The sequence below is a fragment of the Diuraphis noxia genome, unplaced genomic scaffold (assembly GCF_037042655.1).
Source record: "Diuraphis noxia isolate RWA-SAM2 unplaced genomic scaffold, SU_Dnox_SAM2 contig0005, whole genome shotgun sequence".
Lineage (NCBI taxonomy): Eukaryota > Metazoa > Arthropoda > Insecta > Hemiptera > Aphididae > Diuraphis > Diuraphis noxia.
Genome location: NW_028301715.1, coordinates 17,062,439 through 17,084,884, shown reverse-complemented (window position 1 = coordinate 17,084,884; position 22,446 = coordinate 17,062,439). Strand labels below are relative to the sequence as shown.

Sequence of the window (22,446 nt, the reverse complement as noted above, 5' to 3'; positions counted from 1 at the left end):
TTTACATTTCACAATTACAAGTTAATTTGATTATGGTTTTATTGAGGATGAGATCAATAAACTGTTATAAGAACAATTTATAAATTAAAATGAATAAAAAAGTAACGATAAAAAGTCGCTTGCAAACTAGTATACGATAGTGTATGATGAATGAAACCTTGATTAATGTTTAGAATATTTTTTCAGAAATCTTTCTGAACATGTAGGTGTATTACAAACATGGTAATTAGTAATTATTATATATTTTATTTTACCAATTTAAATGAAATCGTAGACTGTAATAAGATTTATTTATAATCAACATTATTTCGTACTATAGTTAATATTGTATTATAACAATTTATCATTATTATTAAATATTAATCCTTGTCAGTTGGTCGTAATCCGCAAAATGTAATTTATTGTCAATCCAGAATATTGTTACTTTACATTTTTACAAGGAAAAATTTTTAAACTGGTATTTTAAATTTAAATCTATATTTAAAGTTAGAGTATGTATTGGCTGATAACTTCTTAAAGTTTTATAATATATTAGCAAAAGGTAAAATTTTTGGTAAATTTGAACAATTATTTTTGTGGAATTTTTTATCATTAATACTGAATTTAATTAATAAAAAACTGAATGAAATTATGAGTAAAATAGATACATTTACTATCAAATATTAATAAATAATGTGCAAACAACTCAGTCTTTATGTGGCGTTGCCACAGAAAAAATTGGTATATGACGTGTGTATAATAAACTATTTCGTCTGTACATTTATCCTATATTATAAACAATTTTACCTCAGACATTATCCTTCAAACATATTTACCGTGGACATTTTTTCTCTGACAATATTACTTTGATTCTTAAAGATTATTGGTCTACCATTTAAGTCACCCTCGGAAAATTTAATTATATTAAGAAAGCGATACACATGCGTCTGTTGTCTCCGTCTACCAAATGTATAACATAACAAAAACATTTATATGGGAAAGAACCACTCAGGCTGTAGTGGAAAGCAAGACTCCAAATTGATATACAATAAAGTTAAGAACATTATCTGGGAAATATCGTTTGTATTTATTTTTATACCACCTATAATACGAAAAAAGTTCTTATTGTTTCAAAATCCATTATTTTTGTGTTTTTCAAACTTGAATAGCTTTTTTGTAGTTCTGATGTCGAAAAAATAAAAACGATATTTCATAGCCGAAATTCTCTTTTTTAGGTGGTAGAAATTTCGTTTCTTATAGTAATGCCTGTAGTTTTGTTTCTTTCCGGTGCAAAACAGCTTTTGCTATGATTTACATTTATAAGGCGAAGACAGCATTATATGGGGGTGGCGTCCTCTTAACAGAAAATGGAAACGTTATTCACAAGAGTACATAGGTCATAGTTTAATATAATATTTACAAGCACAGTAATCAGTAGTTTGAACAACAAAATAGAGACTTCAGCAGTCAATTGTAGATTTTTAAATTATAAATTTTAATCGATTTAGTATAGTTTTATGTAATAGCTTTAATAAACTGATGGACATAGGTATTATAAAACATTAATATTTAAATGATTATAAAACTACATTGCGTTATATGAATTTAAAAGATTTCATCAACCAAAAAACAATGGAAATACTTACTTATGTTTCCTAAAAATTAAATACAATATTAAAAAGGTTAATTTGCATATTTCTGTGTCTGGCATTAGGGAACACTGGCTAGTATCTCTGCGAAGCCATAACGTTTTATCATAATTATGCATAGATTACATGCATTGAAATTTAAGTCCGTGATAGACAACTAAACTATCATAATATACTAAAAATGATGAAACCACCTTGAAACTATGCTATAGACAATAATTGTTCTGTGCTAAAGAGAAATCTATGTTATTATGTTATGCGTTTTATTTTACGCACGAATTAAGATTCAAGGTTAGGTTAGGTATAGTTAGGTTATACAAAAATTAAAAGTTTTATTTTTGTGTTTATTTAATTATGAATCAGAAGAATAGCGGACAGAGGTGCATCTACAAATTTATTTTATAATTTTAAAATAATTTTCCCAAAAACCCAGAATCCTTCACACATTCTATCAGGGATGAACTTCACACATTCTACATATTATATAAATACACCAATCACTAGGCGATTTTTAGGTAGCGAACTGTCTCGTTATAACTGTCAACATTTGTTTTATTTTTTTGTATTGATAACATTGGTTTTTTTTGGTCTAATATTCTATAATAGGGCTGGCTGTATTTTCTGTATAGGTACCGGTATTTAAAAAATCTCGGTATCCGGTATTTTCGGTATTTCAGAATACCGGTATACCGTGCTTTGGTAATTACCGTTGCTACCGAAAATACCGTGCCACGGTAATACCGAAAATACCGTGGTGCGGTAATTACCTAAAATAACGTATCCATGTAAATCTTGTAATTACCGATAATACTGAGGTGCAGTAATAACTGAAAATACCAAAGTGCGGTGATTACCAAAAATACCGTACCTAGCCACTTAGCTCTTAGGACCTAGGTAATTACCGAAAATACAATACCTACGTACCTACATTTATTTTTCATTATTTTTATGTAATCTACAGTACGGTAATTTCGGCAATTATAACATCTTGATATTTTCGGTAATATTACTGAAAATACCGTATCACCGGTAATACCGTCGTTACCAGTAGTAAATAAATACCGGATACCGGTATCAGAATTTCGAATACCGCCAGCCCTATTCTATATCATATGATTTTACTGAGTACTTTTGATTTTTTTTCTTAGTGTGATATTTTAATATAAATTATGAACATTTTAAGAAAGAATATAAAGGAATGGGAGGAAATACTGCCCCATCCCACCTTGAGGACGCTATCGACTTCACCTATTCGTTCTAAAACGTTGTTGACGACAACGAACGTGCTAGGATGGACAATCAAGTATAAAAAATATAGTAGTGATTACAGACGAAGATGGATGTGTTAGTGGTCTGGTGATGGTAAACACGCTGGTGGGCTTACTTTAGTAAGCGGGTGGGTGGGTGAAATTTCTCAATCGGTTGTTTAATATTAATGTCAGTGTTCAATTTAAATTTTAAATTAATCTTAAGAGGACGTGATAACCGCATGATGCTGTCTCCGTTTTACAAGTGAATAACATTCCAAAAACTGTTTAGCGTGGGATAAAACCACTCAGTCTGTAAACTTAGTAGAAACACCAAAAGTTAACACAATATAGAAGATAATATTTTATGTGTCATACCGTTTTTATTTGTTTGATATCTTTAATAAGAAACAAGTTATAATACTTTTAAAACTCTGATATTTTTAAGTTTTTCAAACTTCGATTACTTTTGATATATTGGTGTTATCGAAAAATTAAAAGCCCAGAGACATAATTAAAATTCTCTTTTTTTCATTGTGAAAATTTGGTTTTCTGTAGACTTCTCAGTTCATTCCCTCGCACAATGCATGCGGGTATCACGTTCTTTTAAGTGACGTTGGGAATTTAGGATTGCTCTTTCATTACAAAATTTAAAATAATATTCAGATTATGACATTAAATATTGTAGTAGGTATACATTTACAAGATAAATTATATTTAAAATTTTATTAATAATTTAGTTTAAAATACATACTGTCCTTGTCATTTACAGTGTAGTCATTCAATGTATCTGAAATTTAATTATTATATTATTAAAAATTTACTATTATAATACTACCTACTTTTTATGCAGCATCTTTCAATGAACTAGGTAAAGAGTTTTTTTTTGAATAAAACGTAATTTATTCTTTTTTCTTTTTTTTTCTTATTAAGGATTAAAGTGGTCCGAATGGATTTTGAATACATATAGAGATATAGCCTAGAGCAGGGGTCAGCAACCTTTTTTGACGGAACAGCCAAAAGTTACAATACACAACATTTTTCTGAATTTAAAGAGCCACTAAATATTTTCATAATTTTTATTTTGTTACATGTGGAACTGGACAGCCGAAACGTAAGATCAAAAGACCCACATGTGGCTCGCGAGCCGCAGGTTGCCAACCCCTTGCCTAGGGCGACCATCTGTCAAAACCTAGGAGGGTGAGAGTCATAAAATAAAAAACTTAAAAACTAAGAATCAATCAAATTTCACTAAAATTTAACTGTTAATATAAATTATATGTAAATTAACTTTTAAATTAATCAAAATATAAAATAAAATAAATAATATTTGGAAAAACATGATGATAAAACAAATGATGACTGAGTGTAACGAAAACTGGTTTTTCCATAATCCATACCATATAAATATATGTGTAGCTGATTGATCGATATAGTATTACGATAAAAACCTATATGTACCTACATTATATAGTATTATCGAAAATTAACTCATTATTCAAAACTGAAAACACTACACTAAATATCTCAAAAATTATTAACTTTTTGAATTTTTATTTTTTAACTTCTAGGTTTATGTATTTCTAAAACCGTATAATATTTAAATTTTTTTCCCCTTATATTTATTGGTGAAACCACCAGTAATCCACTATCAACTTTTGATTTTAAAATGGTAACATATGTAACAGTGGTAGCACTGTTGCATCACTGTTATCATTTTATTAATTTCATAATGAGAATGTTATGATCATTAACTTTTTATTTTCAAGTGTGAAATTGTAATTTCTATTATAATATTTTGTTTATGTAAAATAATGAAAGTATAAGTAATAAGTTATAAAAATCGATTTACTTTTATAGGTAAGTCTATAATTTATTATATGATATGTATTGTATGATATATTAATAAAATATAATTTTATAGTGAAATCGATTGACTATTTAATCCAAGAAAGAAACAGAATTACAAATCGATTTTTATTTCATCAAAGATGTATATACAGTTTAAGTTTAGACTTGAGTAGCAGATGTTTAATGGTGTATTAGTTAACTTGGTGAAAACAATCAGACGTGTGGATGATACAATGGAATATGTGTTTCCTGCTAATGCACAGCATGAAAGTATGCATAAGGAGTTATTTCAAGTTAGTATTGTAAAAAACGCATGTAAAAGCATGGCAAAAGAGGGACAATTTCGTAACCTAAATGTCATGTTATCTGATGATATTGGTAAAATATATACAGATGAGCAATATAATTTTGTGTTCAAAACATATTATTTAGAAGAGCAAAAGATTATAGAAAAGGGCACAGTACAGTCTGCTAAAAATGATATAGATCAGAATGAATTAATGAAATTATGCATGGACTTAAAATCTCAATTAGAAGTAAGAGAGATTTCATTAGCTGATATTGAAAAAAAATTTGTTGTAGATAAATTTAATGGTAAACTGATGAATGCTAAAGAGTGGTTGGAACAATTTGAAAAAGAGTGTAACAGATATGGAGTCAGTGATGAGAAAAAAAAATACAAAGTTTAAAATTATTTTTAGAAGATGGAGCAAAAGAATGGTATAGTTCAAATTTAAGAAAATTATCATTAAATAAGTGGGAAGAGTGGTCAATGTCTTTTCTAGTAATATATGCGGATAAGAGTTGGGCAAATGTAAGATTTGCATATAATTTTAAATATTTAAATGGATTACTTATTGATTATGCTCTAAAAAAAGAAGTTTTACTACTGGAAATTGAGAGTTCTATGTCTAATATATCTAGAATAAATCTGATTGTTATTGGTTTACCATTGAAGATACAAGATAAACTAGATAAAGAAGAGATTACAAGTACAGATGTATTAATGAATAAAATAAGAATGTATGATTCAGGATATTTTAAACAAAAGGGAGACGATAAGTTTAAATTTAACAATAATAATGTATTATTAAATGTTAAGAACAATGCAGACAAGAAATATAATATAACATTAAAACCGCTTAGTGAAAAAAACCTTGTGTTATGTGTGAAGCTTTAAACAAGCCGGAACGGTACCATCCACCTCATGTATGTCGGAATAAACAACAATATATAGAAATGAAAAAAGTGAACTTATTTGAAGTGAACAAAACAGAAATGGACGAAGGAAATATGGATCTAGATGACCAAAAAAACTAGACAACCCGGTAAGATTTACACCACTTATAACCTTGAATATAGTAATTAATAAAAATAAGAAAGTTAAAGGTATTTATGTTCAAATATAACACTGTGTGGCACACACATTTTGCCGCCCCATAACCCCCTCCCTCATCAACTCCACAGCAACATCAATACCAATCATTAAATTGATATACATTTTCTGATGTAATGTATCTTAATATAACAACACCTTCCTCAACCTTTTCCCGGATGAAGTGATGGCGAATATCTATGTATTTTGTTCAACGATGTTGGCTTGGATTTTGTGATAGTTGTATACAGCTCTGATTATCTTCATATAATGTTATTGGTTCAGATAATTCAACTCCAAAATCTTTTAATATATTCTTTAACCATATTGCCTCGTAAGTAGCATAGCTGGCTGCCATATATTCAGCTTCAGTAGTTGAGAGTGCAATTGTTGGTTGACGGTTGGTTGACCAAAAAATTATTGATCCATACATTTTAAAAATATATCCTGTCAAAGATTTTCTATCTTCATGATTAGCCCAATCTGCATCAACATAGCCTTCAAGTATTGTTGTAATACTTTGTTTTCTATAAATTATTGAATAATCCAATGTTCCTTTAATATATCTAAGAACACCTTTTAGATGCATCCAATGAACTTCTTGGGGTTTACTTTGGAAATGGCTAAAATAGTTTAAACAGTAGCTTAGATCTGGTCGTGTGGCTAACATAGCATACATGAGACATCCTATGACCTGACTATATGGCTGACTACAAGATGTAGTTGTAAGTGTGTTAATTGATAAATCAAGTTTGGTTTCAATTGGAATAGATCTTGGTTTGCAATCTGACATGTTGAAACGTTGAAGAACATTTTTAAGATACTGACCTTGACTTATCTTAAGTTCTGCTTTACCCACATTATGTTCAATTTTAATTCCTAAGTAGTAATTTAGAATACCGCAATCTTCAATTTCAAACTCTTCTTTTAACTGACACTTGAGTTCATTAATTCTCTTAATGCTCCCACTAGCGAGAATAATGTCATCCACATATAGCAGCAAGTGTACTAAATCTTCTTGTCCATTAAAATCTAAAGTGTATAAACAATGATCTGTGTTACTTTTAGTGAAACCAATTTTTATTAGAAATGTATGAAAACTATTGTTCCAACACTTTGATGCTTGCTTTAAACCATACAATGCCTTGTGAAGTCGACACACCAGATTATTATTTTCACTAAAACCACAAGGTTGTTCAATGTATACTTCTTCATTCACAACTCCATGTAGATAAGCTGTTTTAACATCTAACTGGTAAAGATGCCAACCTCTTTGAACTGCTAAAACTAACAGAGACCTAAATGTAGTGAGTTTTGCTACTGGAGAATAGGTTTCTGTATAATCCAGTCCTTCTTGTTGTGAAAAACCTCTGGCAACAAGTCTGGCCTTATATTTGATTATTTGTCCTTCACGTTCTTCTTAATTTTGAAAATCCATTCTGTACTAATTATATTTCTATTTGGTGGTTTTTTAACAAGTGTCCATGTTTTATTTTTGTGTAAAGATTCTATTTCTAATTTCATTGCTAGAATCCACTCCTTGTTTGGATGACTTTGAGCTTCATCATATGTTGTTGGTACATTGTCTTTTATAGTTTAAGCTGATAAAGCCGTTGCCAAATAGGATGTATCATTATCTTGCAAGTAAATTGGTGCTCTAATGGTCCTTTGTGGTCTAATATCCTGCTCTTCTTTTTTTATTATAATTTTGTTCTTTTCCTTGCTCTATGCAACTATGTGTTTTGATGTCATCGATGTTCTCCTCGTTTGGGTTGTCTTCGAAACTTTCTTTATCTGGGTAATAGGTGACAATATCTTTTGAAATTATATTTTGATCTTTAATATTTTCTTCAAAAATAATGTCTCTACCTGTTATGATTTTTTTTGTTTCTTGACACCAAAGACGATAGCCATGTGTTGTATATCCAATCATTGTGTACTGTTTAGACTTACTATCAAACTTTGTTCTTATTTGATTTGGCAAATGCAGATGTGCAATAGAACCAAAAACTCTTAAATTTGAAATGTTTGGCCTCCTTTTAAACCAAAGCTCAGCTGGAGTTTTATTAAATATTGAGTTGCTAGGTGAACGGTTGATGAGGTATGTTGCTGTCAAGACAGCTTCTCCCCACATTTCTTTGCCAAGAGAACTCTGAAGTAATAGTGCACGGCCTTTTTCAATTAATGTCCTGTTCATTCGTCCTGCATGACCATTTTGTTCTGGTGTATATGGTATGGTAAACTCGGTTTGGATTCCCTTTTGAACACAAAATTCTTTAATATTATTTGAAGTATTTTCCCCACTATTATCACATCGTAGTCTAGAAACTTTTGTACCAAATTGAGCTTCTACCATAGCAATATACTCTTTAAATACTTCAAACGTTTCACTTTTATTAGTAAGTAGATAAACAACTGTAAAATGGGTAAAATCATCTATAAATGTAATGAAATATTTTTTACCATTCCATGTAGGTGGGTTTATTGGTCCACAAATGTCACTGTGAATTAATTCTATGGGTCTAGTCTACTAGCTCTAGTTCGTTCTCCTTTAAATGGTAAACGAAACTGTTTAGCTTCTACACAAATTCGACAAAACATTCCGTCAATAGGCTTACTTAATTTCAACTCATCAACCATTGAACTCAGTCGATTTGTATATTGATGGTTCATATGACCTAATCGGCAGTGCCATAAATCATAATTACTTTCCTTTTCAGATGAATATGCATTTGATTTAATTACATTAAAAACAACTTCATATAATGTACCTTTTCTTATGCTTTCAGCTACTCAACTAATTTTATTATGAATCTCTGCTTTTCCATTATTTAATACAATCGACAAACCGTTTTGCTCAATTTTCCCGGCTGACAAATGACAATAGATCTTTTCTTAAATGCGGAAAATACAATACATTTTTAATGACACACCTTACAGTTTTACCATTTAACGTTTGAGATACATTTATTTCACCTACTTTGAAAGCTTGTAAGCTTTCTCCGCTCTTTGCCAAGCCAATTGTTGTCAGGTAATTCAGTTCACTTAAAACACTAAAATAACTTTCATCATTAATCAAATGATCAGATGCACCAGAGTCTAAGAACCATGACATATTTAAATGATTATCAACAACATGATCATGTGGAGAGACCATAAAAGCTATAAAATCTTTTTCTTCAGTCATATTGGCTGACTTATCTGTATTTTCTTGTCTTTTCCATTTCCAACAATCTTGCTTCTTATGCCCTGGTTTATGACAAAAATTGCATTTAAAAGGAAAACGATTTGTGGATGTGCCAAAAGCAGCTTTAACACTTGAGTTATCCTTTCCTGTTGAACGGTCTGATCTTGAATTTCTTTTAATTTCTCCATCTAAAAGCCTCGATTTCACAAATTCTAGTGTTATTTTATCAGATGACAAAGTTTCAATTGCTGAGATCACCATGTTGAATGAATCAGGTAACGTTAAAAGGAGCATGCATGCAATTAGATCATCAGCTAATTTACCACCAGATAATCTAACTTGTCTAAGTAAATCATCAAACTGACTCAGATGAGTTTCCATTGCTTCATTATCATCAAATTTCATTGTAATCAATTTTTTAATAAATATAAACGACTAAATGTACCTTTTCGTTCGAATGTAGTTTTTAATTTGTTCCAGATCTCCTTTGCTGATTCTCCTCGAACATACTCAACATGTGTGTCAGCGGTACATTGTATTATCAAGTCTGTAGCTTTTGTATCCCTCTTGTCAAACGCAACTTGCTCTTCGGATTTTACTGGGCGGGTGGCACTAAGAACATCTAGCACTCCATTTGCCCTTAACAGTGATTCTACACGAAATTTCCAAGTTGGAAAATTTGTTTCTTCAAATGGTGTTATACTGAATCTGTCTTCCCTTCGTGACATGTTGAATATATTATATAAAAAAACTAACAAAAAATAAATATTTATTCCGTAAAACTTTTCTTAGCAGTTCATTTTGTGCCTGGGCCGATAATCTCTTGTATTGTAATAAGAGAAGACCACCTTTTAATATAAATTCAATTTTTAATGCACACATGCTTTTACCTTACAACGAAAAACAAAAAACAAAACTTTTATAACCTCAGAAGGTAAAAACACAATATTAAAAATAATAAAACAATAATAGTAATAATAATACTAATCAATAGTAGATATTTGATAATAATATAAAGTTGATAACATAATTAAATAATTATTGAATTGCTGTTTCAACAATGTGGACGATTCGTTCAATCGTGATATATATATATAAGTAAAGGGGATGATTATCCGAAAATTTAGGAGATGGTACTCCGGGAAATAAAGAGGATGATCATCCGGAAAAATGTAGGGGATGATTATCCGGAAAATATAAGGGATGATTACCCAGAAAATTAGGGATGGTTATCTGGAAAATACAGGGGATGATTATCCGAAATATTAGGGGATACTCCGGAAAATTTAGGGAATGATAATCTGAAAATTTTGGAAATGATTCTCCGTGGAAATATAGGGCATGATCATCCGGAAAAATTTAAGGGAAAATTATCCGTAGAATTTAGGGGATGATTAACCGAAATTTTTAGGAGATGATACTGCGGGAGATATAAGGGATGATCATTCGGAAAATTTAGGGGAAGATTATCTGGAAAATGTAGGGGATGATTTCCGGATTATATAAGGGTGATTATCCGGAAAATGTTGGTTATGATTATCCAGAAAATTTAGGGGATGATCTTCCGGAAAACTTAGGGGAAGATTATACGAAAAATTAAAGAAATACTATTATAGAATTATTATTTAAATGTCACATTGATGAACATATTAGAAAACTTTGAATGCTTGTAAAAAAAATTGTGACTACGCATTTCTTCTATTTTTCAATCGCTATTGTAAAAATATGATAGGAGTCTTATATTAAATTTTCAAATCTTAGGTATAAAAGGAACATTTTTTATAAATTTCTAGCATAAAATAATTTATGAATTTTCGTGATTTTTACGTATGTTGTCAAAATTCAAACTTTGAATGCTTGTAAAAAAAAATTGTGACTATGAATTTGTTTTATTTTTCAACTGCTATTGTAAAAATGTGTTTTGTTTTTAATTTTTACATTTCATTATTTGAATCTATTTTCATTTTTTTGTCATGTCAAAAAAATATTTGCTGTGAATTGTTTCAAGTTAGAAAAATTATATTTTTTCAATCACTCTGTATTCTAAAGGAACACCCTTTATATTTTTAATTTTATAATAAAAGGTCTTACTTATATGTCATTAAATTGAATATTATATCATTTATATCAAGTAACAATAATAATATATAGTTATAGTACCTAAATGGCTATATGCCTATATATGGTATAATATTGTTGTTATCGACGATCAACGATGCACGACGTCATCATTTCGGAAAATAATAAATACCAACACTAAAGACTAAAAATAAAAACCAATTACATATCGATTTTTCGATTATAATATGGTTTTGTGCGATGTCGACGTGAGCCTGTAATTTATCAGTTTTCAGTTGAGATTGTGAACTTTTGGTTTTTATAAAAAAATAGTAACAGTAACAGTATGCACGTTGAAATATTAAAATTAAAAATACCTACTCATCATATTATTATTTATTCAACAATTTATATCAATAATGTAAGTGGTAACAAACTATAATAGCAACAACTAATATTGAATAATTGGAAATATTATAATATATTTCAAATATATGTTTAATATTTTTAAGCTGTAGTGTCTTTCAGCATTAAGATTTTTGTCATGACGAGTGAAACCGAAATAACATTACAATGGCCATTCTTAAACGATTATTTTGAAAAATTATCAAGTAAAGATGATGGACCAAATTTATATTTTAGGTGCATTTTATGCAAATCAAAAAATAAAAGGATTTCCACTTCTCAAACATCCAACTCAAATTTAAGAACACATATTAAAGTACGCTAATTATTCATAAATTATAAAAATATTTAATGGTTGAATAATCTTTACCTAATTTTAGGTACTTAAATTGAATTATTTAATATACATTTATAAGATTAGGATAATGAAATTGTGTAACTTGTTGTAAAAATAAATAATAATTTTTCTTTTTGTTTAAGTATTGTTATAATAGAATTTAAACAGATGCAATTCAGATTTTTATTTTTATTTGCACTACAACACATTTAAAAACCTTTTTAGAAAAAAGAAAAAGTGTAGATACTTTTAGAGCTAAAATTAAAACTAAAATAAAATATGCTAACAGGACATTTATAAAAGTTTTTACAGATTATATTTTTAAATATTACTAATAATTATGTAAGAACTAATAAATAATATATTTTTCAGCTTATACATCAGAATCATTTAAATGCATTTGATATTTGTACCAAAAAGAGGTCAAATGAAGATTTGTCTGTTCAAGAATCAAAAAAACAGTTGAAACTTTGTGAAGTTGGAAAAGTTCGTTTAAAAAATTTAAGCCAAGCTGAATTTGACAGTGCCAATTTACAGCTCATAATTAGTACTGTATCTCCTTATTCTTTAATTGAACATCCAGCTTTTGTTAAATATTGCCAAATAACATCAAATAAAGTACCAGTCTCAAGAAGAACCCTTATGCGTAATCTGAAGTCCATGTATACCGAAACGATAAAACAAATGAAAGATGATTTTGAAAAAATTAATTATTTTTGTATAACTGCAGACTGTTGGAGTATATTCCATAAGTATGTAAGTATAATATTATTAATTTTAATTATGAATTGAATTATATTATTGTGCACATACTATAAAAATTTAATGATTTTAATATTATTTATTTTCTGGTTATAGATCATATATTGAATTGTACAATATACCTACTATATGGAAATACTGTATAAAGTATAAACACTTTAATCTATAATTTAGTTTTGGTTTGGTAAAAAATTAAGTTCGCTGGTCACTGTTGTATAAAAAAAAACTTACTAAAAACCTAACTTTTTTTTAACGTAGTAAAAAGTCAAAAAAAATTGGTATTAACTTTCAACTTAACTGAGGTAATCTATAATCAAATTAACTTTTAAACTTTTAACTTTTTGTTATTGGTGCATATTAACTTAACTGAGTTAAAAAAAATCATTAACTTGCCCAGCCTTGATAATTATGATTGACATGATTAACAATAAAGCGATTACTTACTTTTAAATGCTTATACGAGTATATGTTTTATTTAATTATTTTTATTCACTGCATCCTATCACCAGGGTGACGGTTCTGTTCAGGAGAATTTTTTGTCTCGACAGGACGAGTACGATGACGGGGAGGTGATACAAATTAAATTAAATAACAAATAACAAAAAAAATTGAATAAAATTGAATAAAGTTTGAGTCATATGGAGATGGTACATTTAACGGGCAATGAAGTGCACGGGATCAGCTGGTTGAAAATAATTTTAAAAAAATTATTAAGTCCACAATAATTTTTTATGAGAGTAATTTTGAGAAAATTCGTAAAGTACAGTGAATTATTCGTTTTGTAGTATCATTTTATTCGTTTTAGAAATTCAAATTAAATTGTTATGAGCATTTGAAAATTAAATTTTAAAAACATTGGATTTTTACTGGATTCCATATATATCAATTATCTTATTTTGGTGTAACTCTAAAAAAAACGACCGCAGATATTTGAAATTTTCACTGAATGTTTATATAGGCATTTTCTATATTTGATTCCTTTTTTAAAAATATTTAGATTTGTTTTGAGCTGTTTACTGACATTTTAATTTTTCAACTTTTTTTTATTTATTTTTTCTTTAAATATCGATAAAAATTTATTTGTTTTTAGATTTGTTTTAAAAAAAAAAATTAAACAGATTGTTATAAGCCGGTTTTAATTATTATTATTTTTTTTTTTTTTTAATTACATTAATAATGATTTAATTTTTATGTAACAAACCATTGTATCTTATACAACTTTATCAGAATATTATTCAATAATACCTAATACCTATGTATGTAATGATATCAAGAAACAATAAAATAGATTTATTTGCATTTTTATTTATAGTTGCCACTTATAATCTGATATGTCGTAAAACTCATTATTTCTAAAAATAATAGTGATACTATAAACTGCAATAGTTAATAAGTATATTAACATATTCAAATTTAATTAAATATTAGTATACTTGACATGCAATTATAGAAATGTTATGGTCACAAAGTAATTTTGTTGTTAGTAAAATAAGTGCGAAATTGATCATACTGGGTAATGGATGATTAAAAGTCAAACTTCTTTTTATAGTTTTTATATTTAAATATTTAATTTTATTTCAAGTATACAAGATATTAGGGAAGTTAATACACTCATATACTTTTATCTCTTGTTCACATCATTCACTGACCTATTATAGATATAGTATAGGTATTTGTACACAAAAACTGAACACCTATTGAATGCATTTCCTAAAACACGTATTTATTACATATAATGTTAAGTAATTTTTTTGGTGTCAATGTAATTATAAACAATGCAAAATATATTAATTTTTATATGCAAAATAGAAACTATATTATAAGATGATTCACGAAATTTTCTTTCAAATGTTCTAAAAGCGTGGTAAATTATATATTAGACATGTTATAATATCAATAACGAGAATAATATAATATTATACAAAATACTCAGTGATAACAGTGATAACACTTTGCTCTTACCGGTTTTTTTATTTTTTCATTTGTAAGTACCTCTTTTTTTTTGCGGTCGTTTTTATTCGTTTCGTCTTTGTGCCTTTTCAAGCTTCATCTCGATAGATTAACTAGTAGAAGAATTGTGCAAACGAAACTGCATCTGCCAGCTTGTGTACATCAGGTACGTTCTTATCACTTGGAACCCCAAACTTGTGAACTACCACCTTATCAACAAACCAGTCAGCTGTTTTTCGGAGACTTTAACGCTGGGCTTTTTCATTATCCACCTGTGTTTCAACTCCGATTTAGCTTGCATGCTGTACTACATTACTGTACTTTGTGTTGTATTCTCTTGTCTTAAGGAGTTATTTTCAAGCATTTTTATATATTTCTTTTTTCAATACCCTTGCATAAAATTATGTCTTTAACACCCTCTTCCGTGGCTTCAAATACTCGTGCATAGGCTCAGAAATCTCCTTCTACCTCTGACATTTTGAAGGCAATCAATTCGCTCTCTACTTCTCAATCATCGCAGTTTAGTGAACTTAAAAGTAGCATTTCGACGCTCACTTCCCATGTAGCAGATCTGGTTACTGAAAATGCTTCTTTCCGGGCTGAAATTGGTGTGCTCCGTTCAAGAATTGATGTTTTGGAATCACGTCCGGTCCTCTCTATTGATTCGTCTTCTGTGATTTTTCGTGAATCTACTGAACGAAGCAAAATCGAATTTAATTCAATTGCATATGGAGTGCCTGAATCCGCTGCCAACACCGCTGCTTTAAGATTTAATGATGATCTAACCAGTGGTCTCTCTGTATTTTTAGTTGGAGTATATTTACCTCCTGGTACAAATTTGTCTGTTTATGAGAGTCATGTTAAGGCCTTAGACCGGGTATGGAGATCTTATAATTTTGATCTTGGTTTAGTATGTGGTGACTTCAATATGCCCAATGTTGAGTGGTCCGTCAGTGGTTCGGGTCTTGTCTATACAGGTAATATAACTGATAAGGTCCGTCTTGTTGGTGATCAGTTTAGTTTCCTTCACTTCGTCCAGAAGAACCAAATTCTCAATAACTCTGGATCTCTTCTTGACCTAATTTTCTCTAGTAATGAATCCACCTTAGTCCAGCAGGCTACAGATTTATTAGTTCCATGTGACATTTACCACCCAGCACTGTCTATTTCCTGTCCCTTTCCTTCAGTCATTCCAATGCTTGATGCTCAACACACATATTATGATTTTAAAAATGCTAACTACGAGAGGATTATTCATAGACTTGAGAGCATTGATTGGTACAACGCCTTAGATTCAAGATCCGCAGACCCCTCTGCAGATTTTTTACAGTAATCACTGCTTGATTGTATTCGTGAATGTGTTCCATTACGAAACTTTCGAATCTCTACTTTTCCTATATGGGTCTCAAGTAAGCTTAAGAAACTTCTCGCTATGAAAAAACAATCGCATAAACAATATAAAATGTTGGGTGGTCTTAATCGTTATTCGATCTTCTCTCAACTACGAGCCCAATGTAAATTTGAATCGAAGTGTCTCTATAGTCACTATTTGTGTAACTTACAGAATCGTCTATGTGTTGATCCTAAATCATTTTGGAAATTTGTTCGTAGTAAACGTGGTGTCTCTACAATACCAGACGAGGTTCATCTTGGGGAGTCTAAGGCCTCCAGTGACCAAGTTGCTTCTTTGTTTGCTTCTCATTTCTCATCTGTTTATGGTGACTCAGGATTTAACTGCAATGATTTATCCGATGAGTTTACAAACAACCAATTTTCACACCTTCCTTCTAAATTATCTATATCGATTGATGAAGTTAATACAGCGCTTAACTCTCTTTCAAATGTTCATAGTTCTGGCCCGGATGGCATTTCTGCTAACTTATTGTATCACTGCCGTACCTCTCTCAGTTTACCGGTCACTTTAATTTTTAATAAATCACTTGAACACTGAAGGTGTTTTCCCCTCTGCGTGGAAAATAAGTCGTGTTACGCCAATTTTCAAATCTGGGAATCCGGCTGATGTCGCTAACTATAGACCCATCTCCGGCCTTCCTCTCCTGGGTAAACTGTTCGAGTCTATAGTACTGAAACGAATCGAACGTTCTTTCTTAACCACCTTATCAATTGACCAACATGGGTTCTTTCCAGGTCGCTCGACTGCGACTAGTCATGTAGTTTTTGCTTCTTACCTTCACGCGGCGTTTGAATTGGGTTGTCAAGTTGATGTGATATACATGGACTTTTCTAAAGCGTTCGACTCCATAGACCACAATGCACTTCTTTATATCCTCGACAGACACCTGTTGGTGAGCCACTTTTATCATGGTTTAGTTCTTACCTTAGTAACCGTCGACAATTTGTCAACCTCTTCGGGAAGTCATCTGATCTCTTCCGTGCATCGTCCGGTGTTCCACAAGGTAGCCATTTAGGTCCCTTATTATTTAATATTTTCATTAATACTATGTGCTCAGTTGTTTCCCCTTGTTGTTTCCTACTTTTTGCTGATGATTCTAAAATTTTTCACATGATTACCTCAAATAATGATTGCCTCACTCTTCAATGCACTCTTGATAAATTTACCAATTGGTGTAGTACGTTTAATTTATCTCTAAATGTAAAGTTATGACTTTCTATCGCTCTAAAGTAGTGATATATTTTTACTATAGACTTGATGGTATACCTATTCAACGTGTTAGCCAGGTCCATGATTTAGGCATTTTATTTGTACCTTCTCTTAATTTTAGCCCTCATATTGATTATATGACCAGCAAAGCCTTTCGTGCTTTGGGATTCATAAGGCGTCACTCAACCAATTTTAGTTCTGCCAATTGCCTTCTAGCTCTCTATAATGCTTTAGTCCGTTCGGTCATTGAATATGGGTCTATTATTTGGTCACCATATACCACAGTTGACATTTGTCGGATTGATCGTGTACAAAACAGTTTTATGCGTTTCACCGGTTATTGCCTCAACGTTCCTCATCCACCACATGATTATGGGCCATTAAGTCAAGTTCTGAGACTAGTACCCCTTTCTGTAAGGCGTGATAATTTAGATATCACTTTTATTCAGCGTCTGATCGAAGGTCAAGTTGATTCCCCAAGACTACTTGGAGAACTTAGCTTTCGTATCCCTAGTAACACTAGGCTTCAATGTAATTTTTATATACCCACCAATAAATCAAACTTCTCCAGGAATGCCCCACTTATAAGGATGATGCATAATGCAAATAATCATATAGACTATTAAGCCATATGAGGTACGAAGGCTCACATTTTTTTTCACATAACTTACACCACGTTGTTTTTTTGTTTTACTTACTTACTAATTCTTTTTCTTCTCTTTTTTATTAAGTTAGTATAAGTTACGCATCTTACATATACTGTATATGTTTTTTATACTGTTATCTATGTACTTCCTGTCTGTTATTTTGTAAAAGCCGTCTGGCGTTGATTATAATAAATAATAAATTATAAATTATAATATAAATATCTATTACATTAAATAAACACAAATCAGTAGGTATATTATAAAAATAAAAATTTTATTAATTTTTATCAGGTTTCAACAATAGAATATATTATATATTTATAGATATATTGATATTATATGAATACTGTTGTTAAAAACTGATTTTCCGGGGCTTGTCGACATCAAAAAATCTGAGTATTGGCAATCAAATACAAACCAATGACGCTCTAAATATTGATAAAAGAAAATTTCTGCAAAGTCTATTATTTACAGTGATAAGGAAGGGGAGAGTTTCTAAGAAAACGTTTCTCCAGTCCCGTACACGGTAAACCGATTTTCCGACAAATTTTTGTGTGAACCGACATCAAACAAATTCTGAGTTTGGTCAAACAAATACAAATAAGTTAGGTAAAAAACGTTGGCAGAAGAAAATTTGGTAAAAGTGATATGTGGGGGGCTGGGGAAACGTACGTAGATATAAGTTGGATGGAAACCCAAGATTGAAAAACAGCATACATTCTGCCATTTGAAATATTTATTAATTTGGTATCATAAAATACCTCATAATCAAAATATATTAAGTTGATTTCTAATAATAAATTAATTTATAAATATTGGGGTTCTTTCCAAATATACGAACTTGTCGTAAAAATAAATAGCTTAAAAATATTGTCCTTAAGATCACAATACATTAATACCAATGGGCAAAGATTATTATAATGTCTGATATACTTCAAAAAAAGGATGAAATATAAATAAAATCACTTATCTGTTAATTACAATATTAACTTACCAGTATATCCACACAAATTCGTATACATTTCTATAACATTTAAAATTATGATTAATTATCATAATAGATATTGATTTAATTAATGCATCGAAAATCTCAAAAAAAAAAACAAAACAATAATGGGCAACTAAAGCTTGACAATTACAATTGACTCATTACCTATATGTACACATTATGTACCCATCTTTGTACAAACCCGTATTTAATCATACTTAAAGGATATACAATAAAATATGACATCAACTTTTACTTTTATAATTTTTCAAATACAATGTATCATACAATATATACAATAATAATTATTTATGAAAAATATTACCTTTACATAGTTCTAAAAATAAAACAATACATTTTTGTTAGTCCATCTTTACTATTTATTAAAAATTGTGATGTAATCAGTATATTTTAAGGCCCTATTCATATTTTAGATTCTAAGCGAAGTGTAATGATTTTACAATGATGTGTGTTTAATTTTTGTGTATGTTGGTGTACACGATAAGTTGTCGAAATAGTGCATCAATTTTAAACTTCAGTAACTTTTCTGATTGGAAAGTGAATCTAATTGGTGCGTTGGACAGGTCAAATTTTGAAATTCCCAGTAGTTTTCAAAAGTAACAGGAAAAAATAAAAATTAAGGAAAAATGGAAATTTTTATTTAAAATCAATTCAGTTAAAAAAATATTAAAAATACATAGATAATTACCATTTTTTTAAACAAGGATTGAAAGTTCAAATTTTGATAAGATACTTAAAATTCACTAAAATTCGCAATTTATTTTGTGTTAGAAATTCAGAAAAATTTATCTTTTTAAATCTAAAGTTTGAAAATGCTATACAAGATTTTTCATGAGTTTGTCTACTTTTATCAAATAAAAAATGTCTACCGGAAAGTCAAATTAAATTTTATGAGCATTTAAATTACAACATTGGATATTCACTTAATTTCTCTTGTACCGATATTATTATTTTGTTGTTATTCAGAAGCGAATAACTACAAGGACTTGAAATTTAAACGATATGTTTATATTACTAATTATATTCTTGATAAAATTTGCAAAATATTTCAACAATTTTTAAGTCATTTATAGACATTTGAAATTTTCCGTTTTTTTTATTTTATAAATATGAATGAAATATAATTCATTGGCTAAAAAAACATGAACACTTAATACAAAGTTCCCCGTAAGTTTATATACAAGCAATTGGAAAATATTAAAAATACAAGGTACTTTTTTTTATATATATAACCATTTAAACTAAACATAAACTATTCAAACGCATTTTTTTTATGGTAGGTATTTTGGATGAAATTACATAATAAATAATCAATAATAACAAATTTAGTTTTAAATTCATCAAATATAGTTTTAAATTCACTAAATGCATTTTTTCTTATATTTTCAATAATACATCTAACACTGTCCGAATTCTCAATAGCATCTATCAGATCTATATTTTTAATTGGGAGATGTTTACTTAGTGACAAGTTTATACCAAATACATATGTTAATACAAATGTTGCTAGTAGAAATTCAGGCTGTTGTATAGAACACAATAATAAATATGTTTATGATGAAGAATCTTTTTCAAACCAAAAACATACTTTTGTTAGGCCGTCGATAATGACATCAAATAAATAAATAAAAAACAAGTATAGAATCATGAATTCTAAATGTAATTTTAAATGTTTAGCATTTGAAAAAGGATATAATATAGAAGATATTGATTCTGTTAAGAAATTGTTTCTTTTGCGATATTTAAAGAAGACACTATTATAATGGACTGAACATTAAAAGCATCCGAAATTCTGACTAAATTTTTAACTCCAGCTTCAACTTTAAATCTTAAAAATTCTTTAAATTTACCATCATTATAAATTTGGGAATTTTGAAAATTTATGTGTCCTGAATCATTATTATGTCCTCTTAAAGCAAGGCCTTGACATCGATAAAAAATAATTATTTCAATGATTGGAATCATTTTTTTACACGATTTTCTTGTACTTCAATTTTTAACTCATTGTTTAACTGGACATCAATAGATTCCTTTTTTTTATTGTTCATGGATAATAAATTATCAGCATCAAAAATTGAATTTTTATGATATTTGTAAATTGTAGAACACCTCATTTGCTTTTTTTCAATTAACTTGCAAAATGCACCATCATGCAATTTTGAATAAGTTAGCAAAGACAATAGTTTTAACCAGCTAAGTTGAAATTTTTATTTTCGATTCGGTAGTATAGCAGAGCGATATAAGCTTTTTAATCTTTAATAATGATTTTGATTTCGTTAATCATTAAATGGTCCTTATAAAATTAAATCAAATATTAAATACATTTTAATTTTGTAGAAGGTTATAATAACATTATATTAATTGTTATGAGTTTGTGAATTAATTCTAAAAAATTTACAAATCGCTGATAAATGATAAATATAACACAATAAAATAATTTAATATAATAAATATTTCCATACTTTCTGCTGTATTTAAAACTTCATTATCACCATCATTGGAAATAGAAGGCATAACCCAAATTGTAATAATCAGAACTGTAATCTTTATTAAACGATGCCAAAAAAAAATCATTTTTATTTATTTTATAAAAAAAAGAAAATAATTCAAACGTTGAATAATAAATGAAATAATAAATGTTTCTCCATGCCTTTTATAAGCATTCAGTTCCTAATGCATATAGGTACCCTCTCTACATAAAATAAATAATGTTATTAATATTGGTGAATGCTCTATTTACTATGTTTTCAACATTTGTGTAAATAATATCTATTTTACATTAAATCTACATATATATACCATACGTTCCAATGGCCAATAGTTATAAGTTAAAATAAAATGAATAATACACATTTAGGTTTTATGAGCATTTAGATGATAGTGATAGTGATACATTTTTAATGGATAATAATAATATGTGGAAATCAACAATACTACTTCTGCATTATTGCTTTCAACATTGATATTTGATAAATGATAATAAAATAGCTACACTGTACAACGAAAAACTTTATGTTTATCACTTGTCTGCTTGAACAAAATGATTCATAAGTTATTACATAATTAATTGGTATAATATTAATAAATTATAGAAATAAAAGAAACTCAACACAGTCAACACTCTATTATGGCGGCCAGTATATTGGTAGGGTAAATGGGTTAAATGTATACTACGTTCAGAAATATTTCCTAAAATAGGTCCTCTAAAATTCTAAACAATATTTTTATGTTGTTAGACCATTATTACTCATTATTAAAATTATTATTCAGTGTCTGCCACTAGCCATACGTACATAAACACTCTACTACAACTTGCAACTTACTGTGAGTTTCATTCGTCATGCACTATCGTACGCGAGCGACAATT

At 29.0% G+C, this 22,446-nt stretch overlaps 1 protein-coding gene across 1 annotated transcript; it reads right to left on the bottom strand.

Moving 5' to 3' along the window:
* Nucleotides 1-3,603: 3,603 nt before the first annotated feature.
* LOC149054974 (uncharacterized) lies at nt 3,604-21,702 on the bottom strand. The gene is made up of 4 exons (XM_089229475.1): nt 21,542-21,702; nt 19,384-19,395; nt 19,065-19,094; nt 3,604-3,665 (listed from the first exon to the last, which is right to left on the bottom strand). The coding sequence occupies exons 1-4, from the start codon at nt 21,651-21,653 to the stop codon at nt 3,604-3,606; spliced, it is 216 nt and encodes a 71-aa protein (XP_089085601.1). The 5' UTR covers nt 21,654-21,702.
* Between the last annotated feature and the right edge of the window lie 744 nt (nt 21,703-22,446).

What these genes read in the sequence shown, in the direction of transcription:
- LOC149054974 (XM_089229475.1), bottom strand. Translation starts at nt 21,653, where the DNA reads ATGATTTTTTTTTGGCATCGTTTAATAAAGATTACAGTTCTGATTATT. An exon ending in GAATTTGTGTGGATATACTG is followed by an intron (nt 3,666 to 19,064) that starts GTAAGTTAATAT and finishes ATTAAATTTCAG; the next exon opens with ATACATTGAATGACTACACT.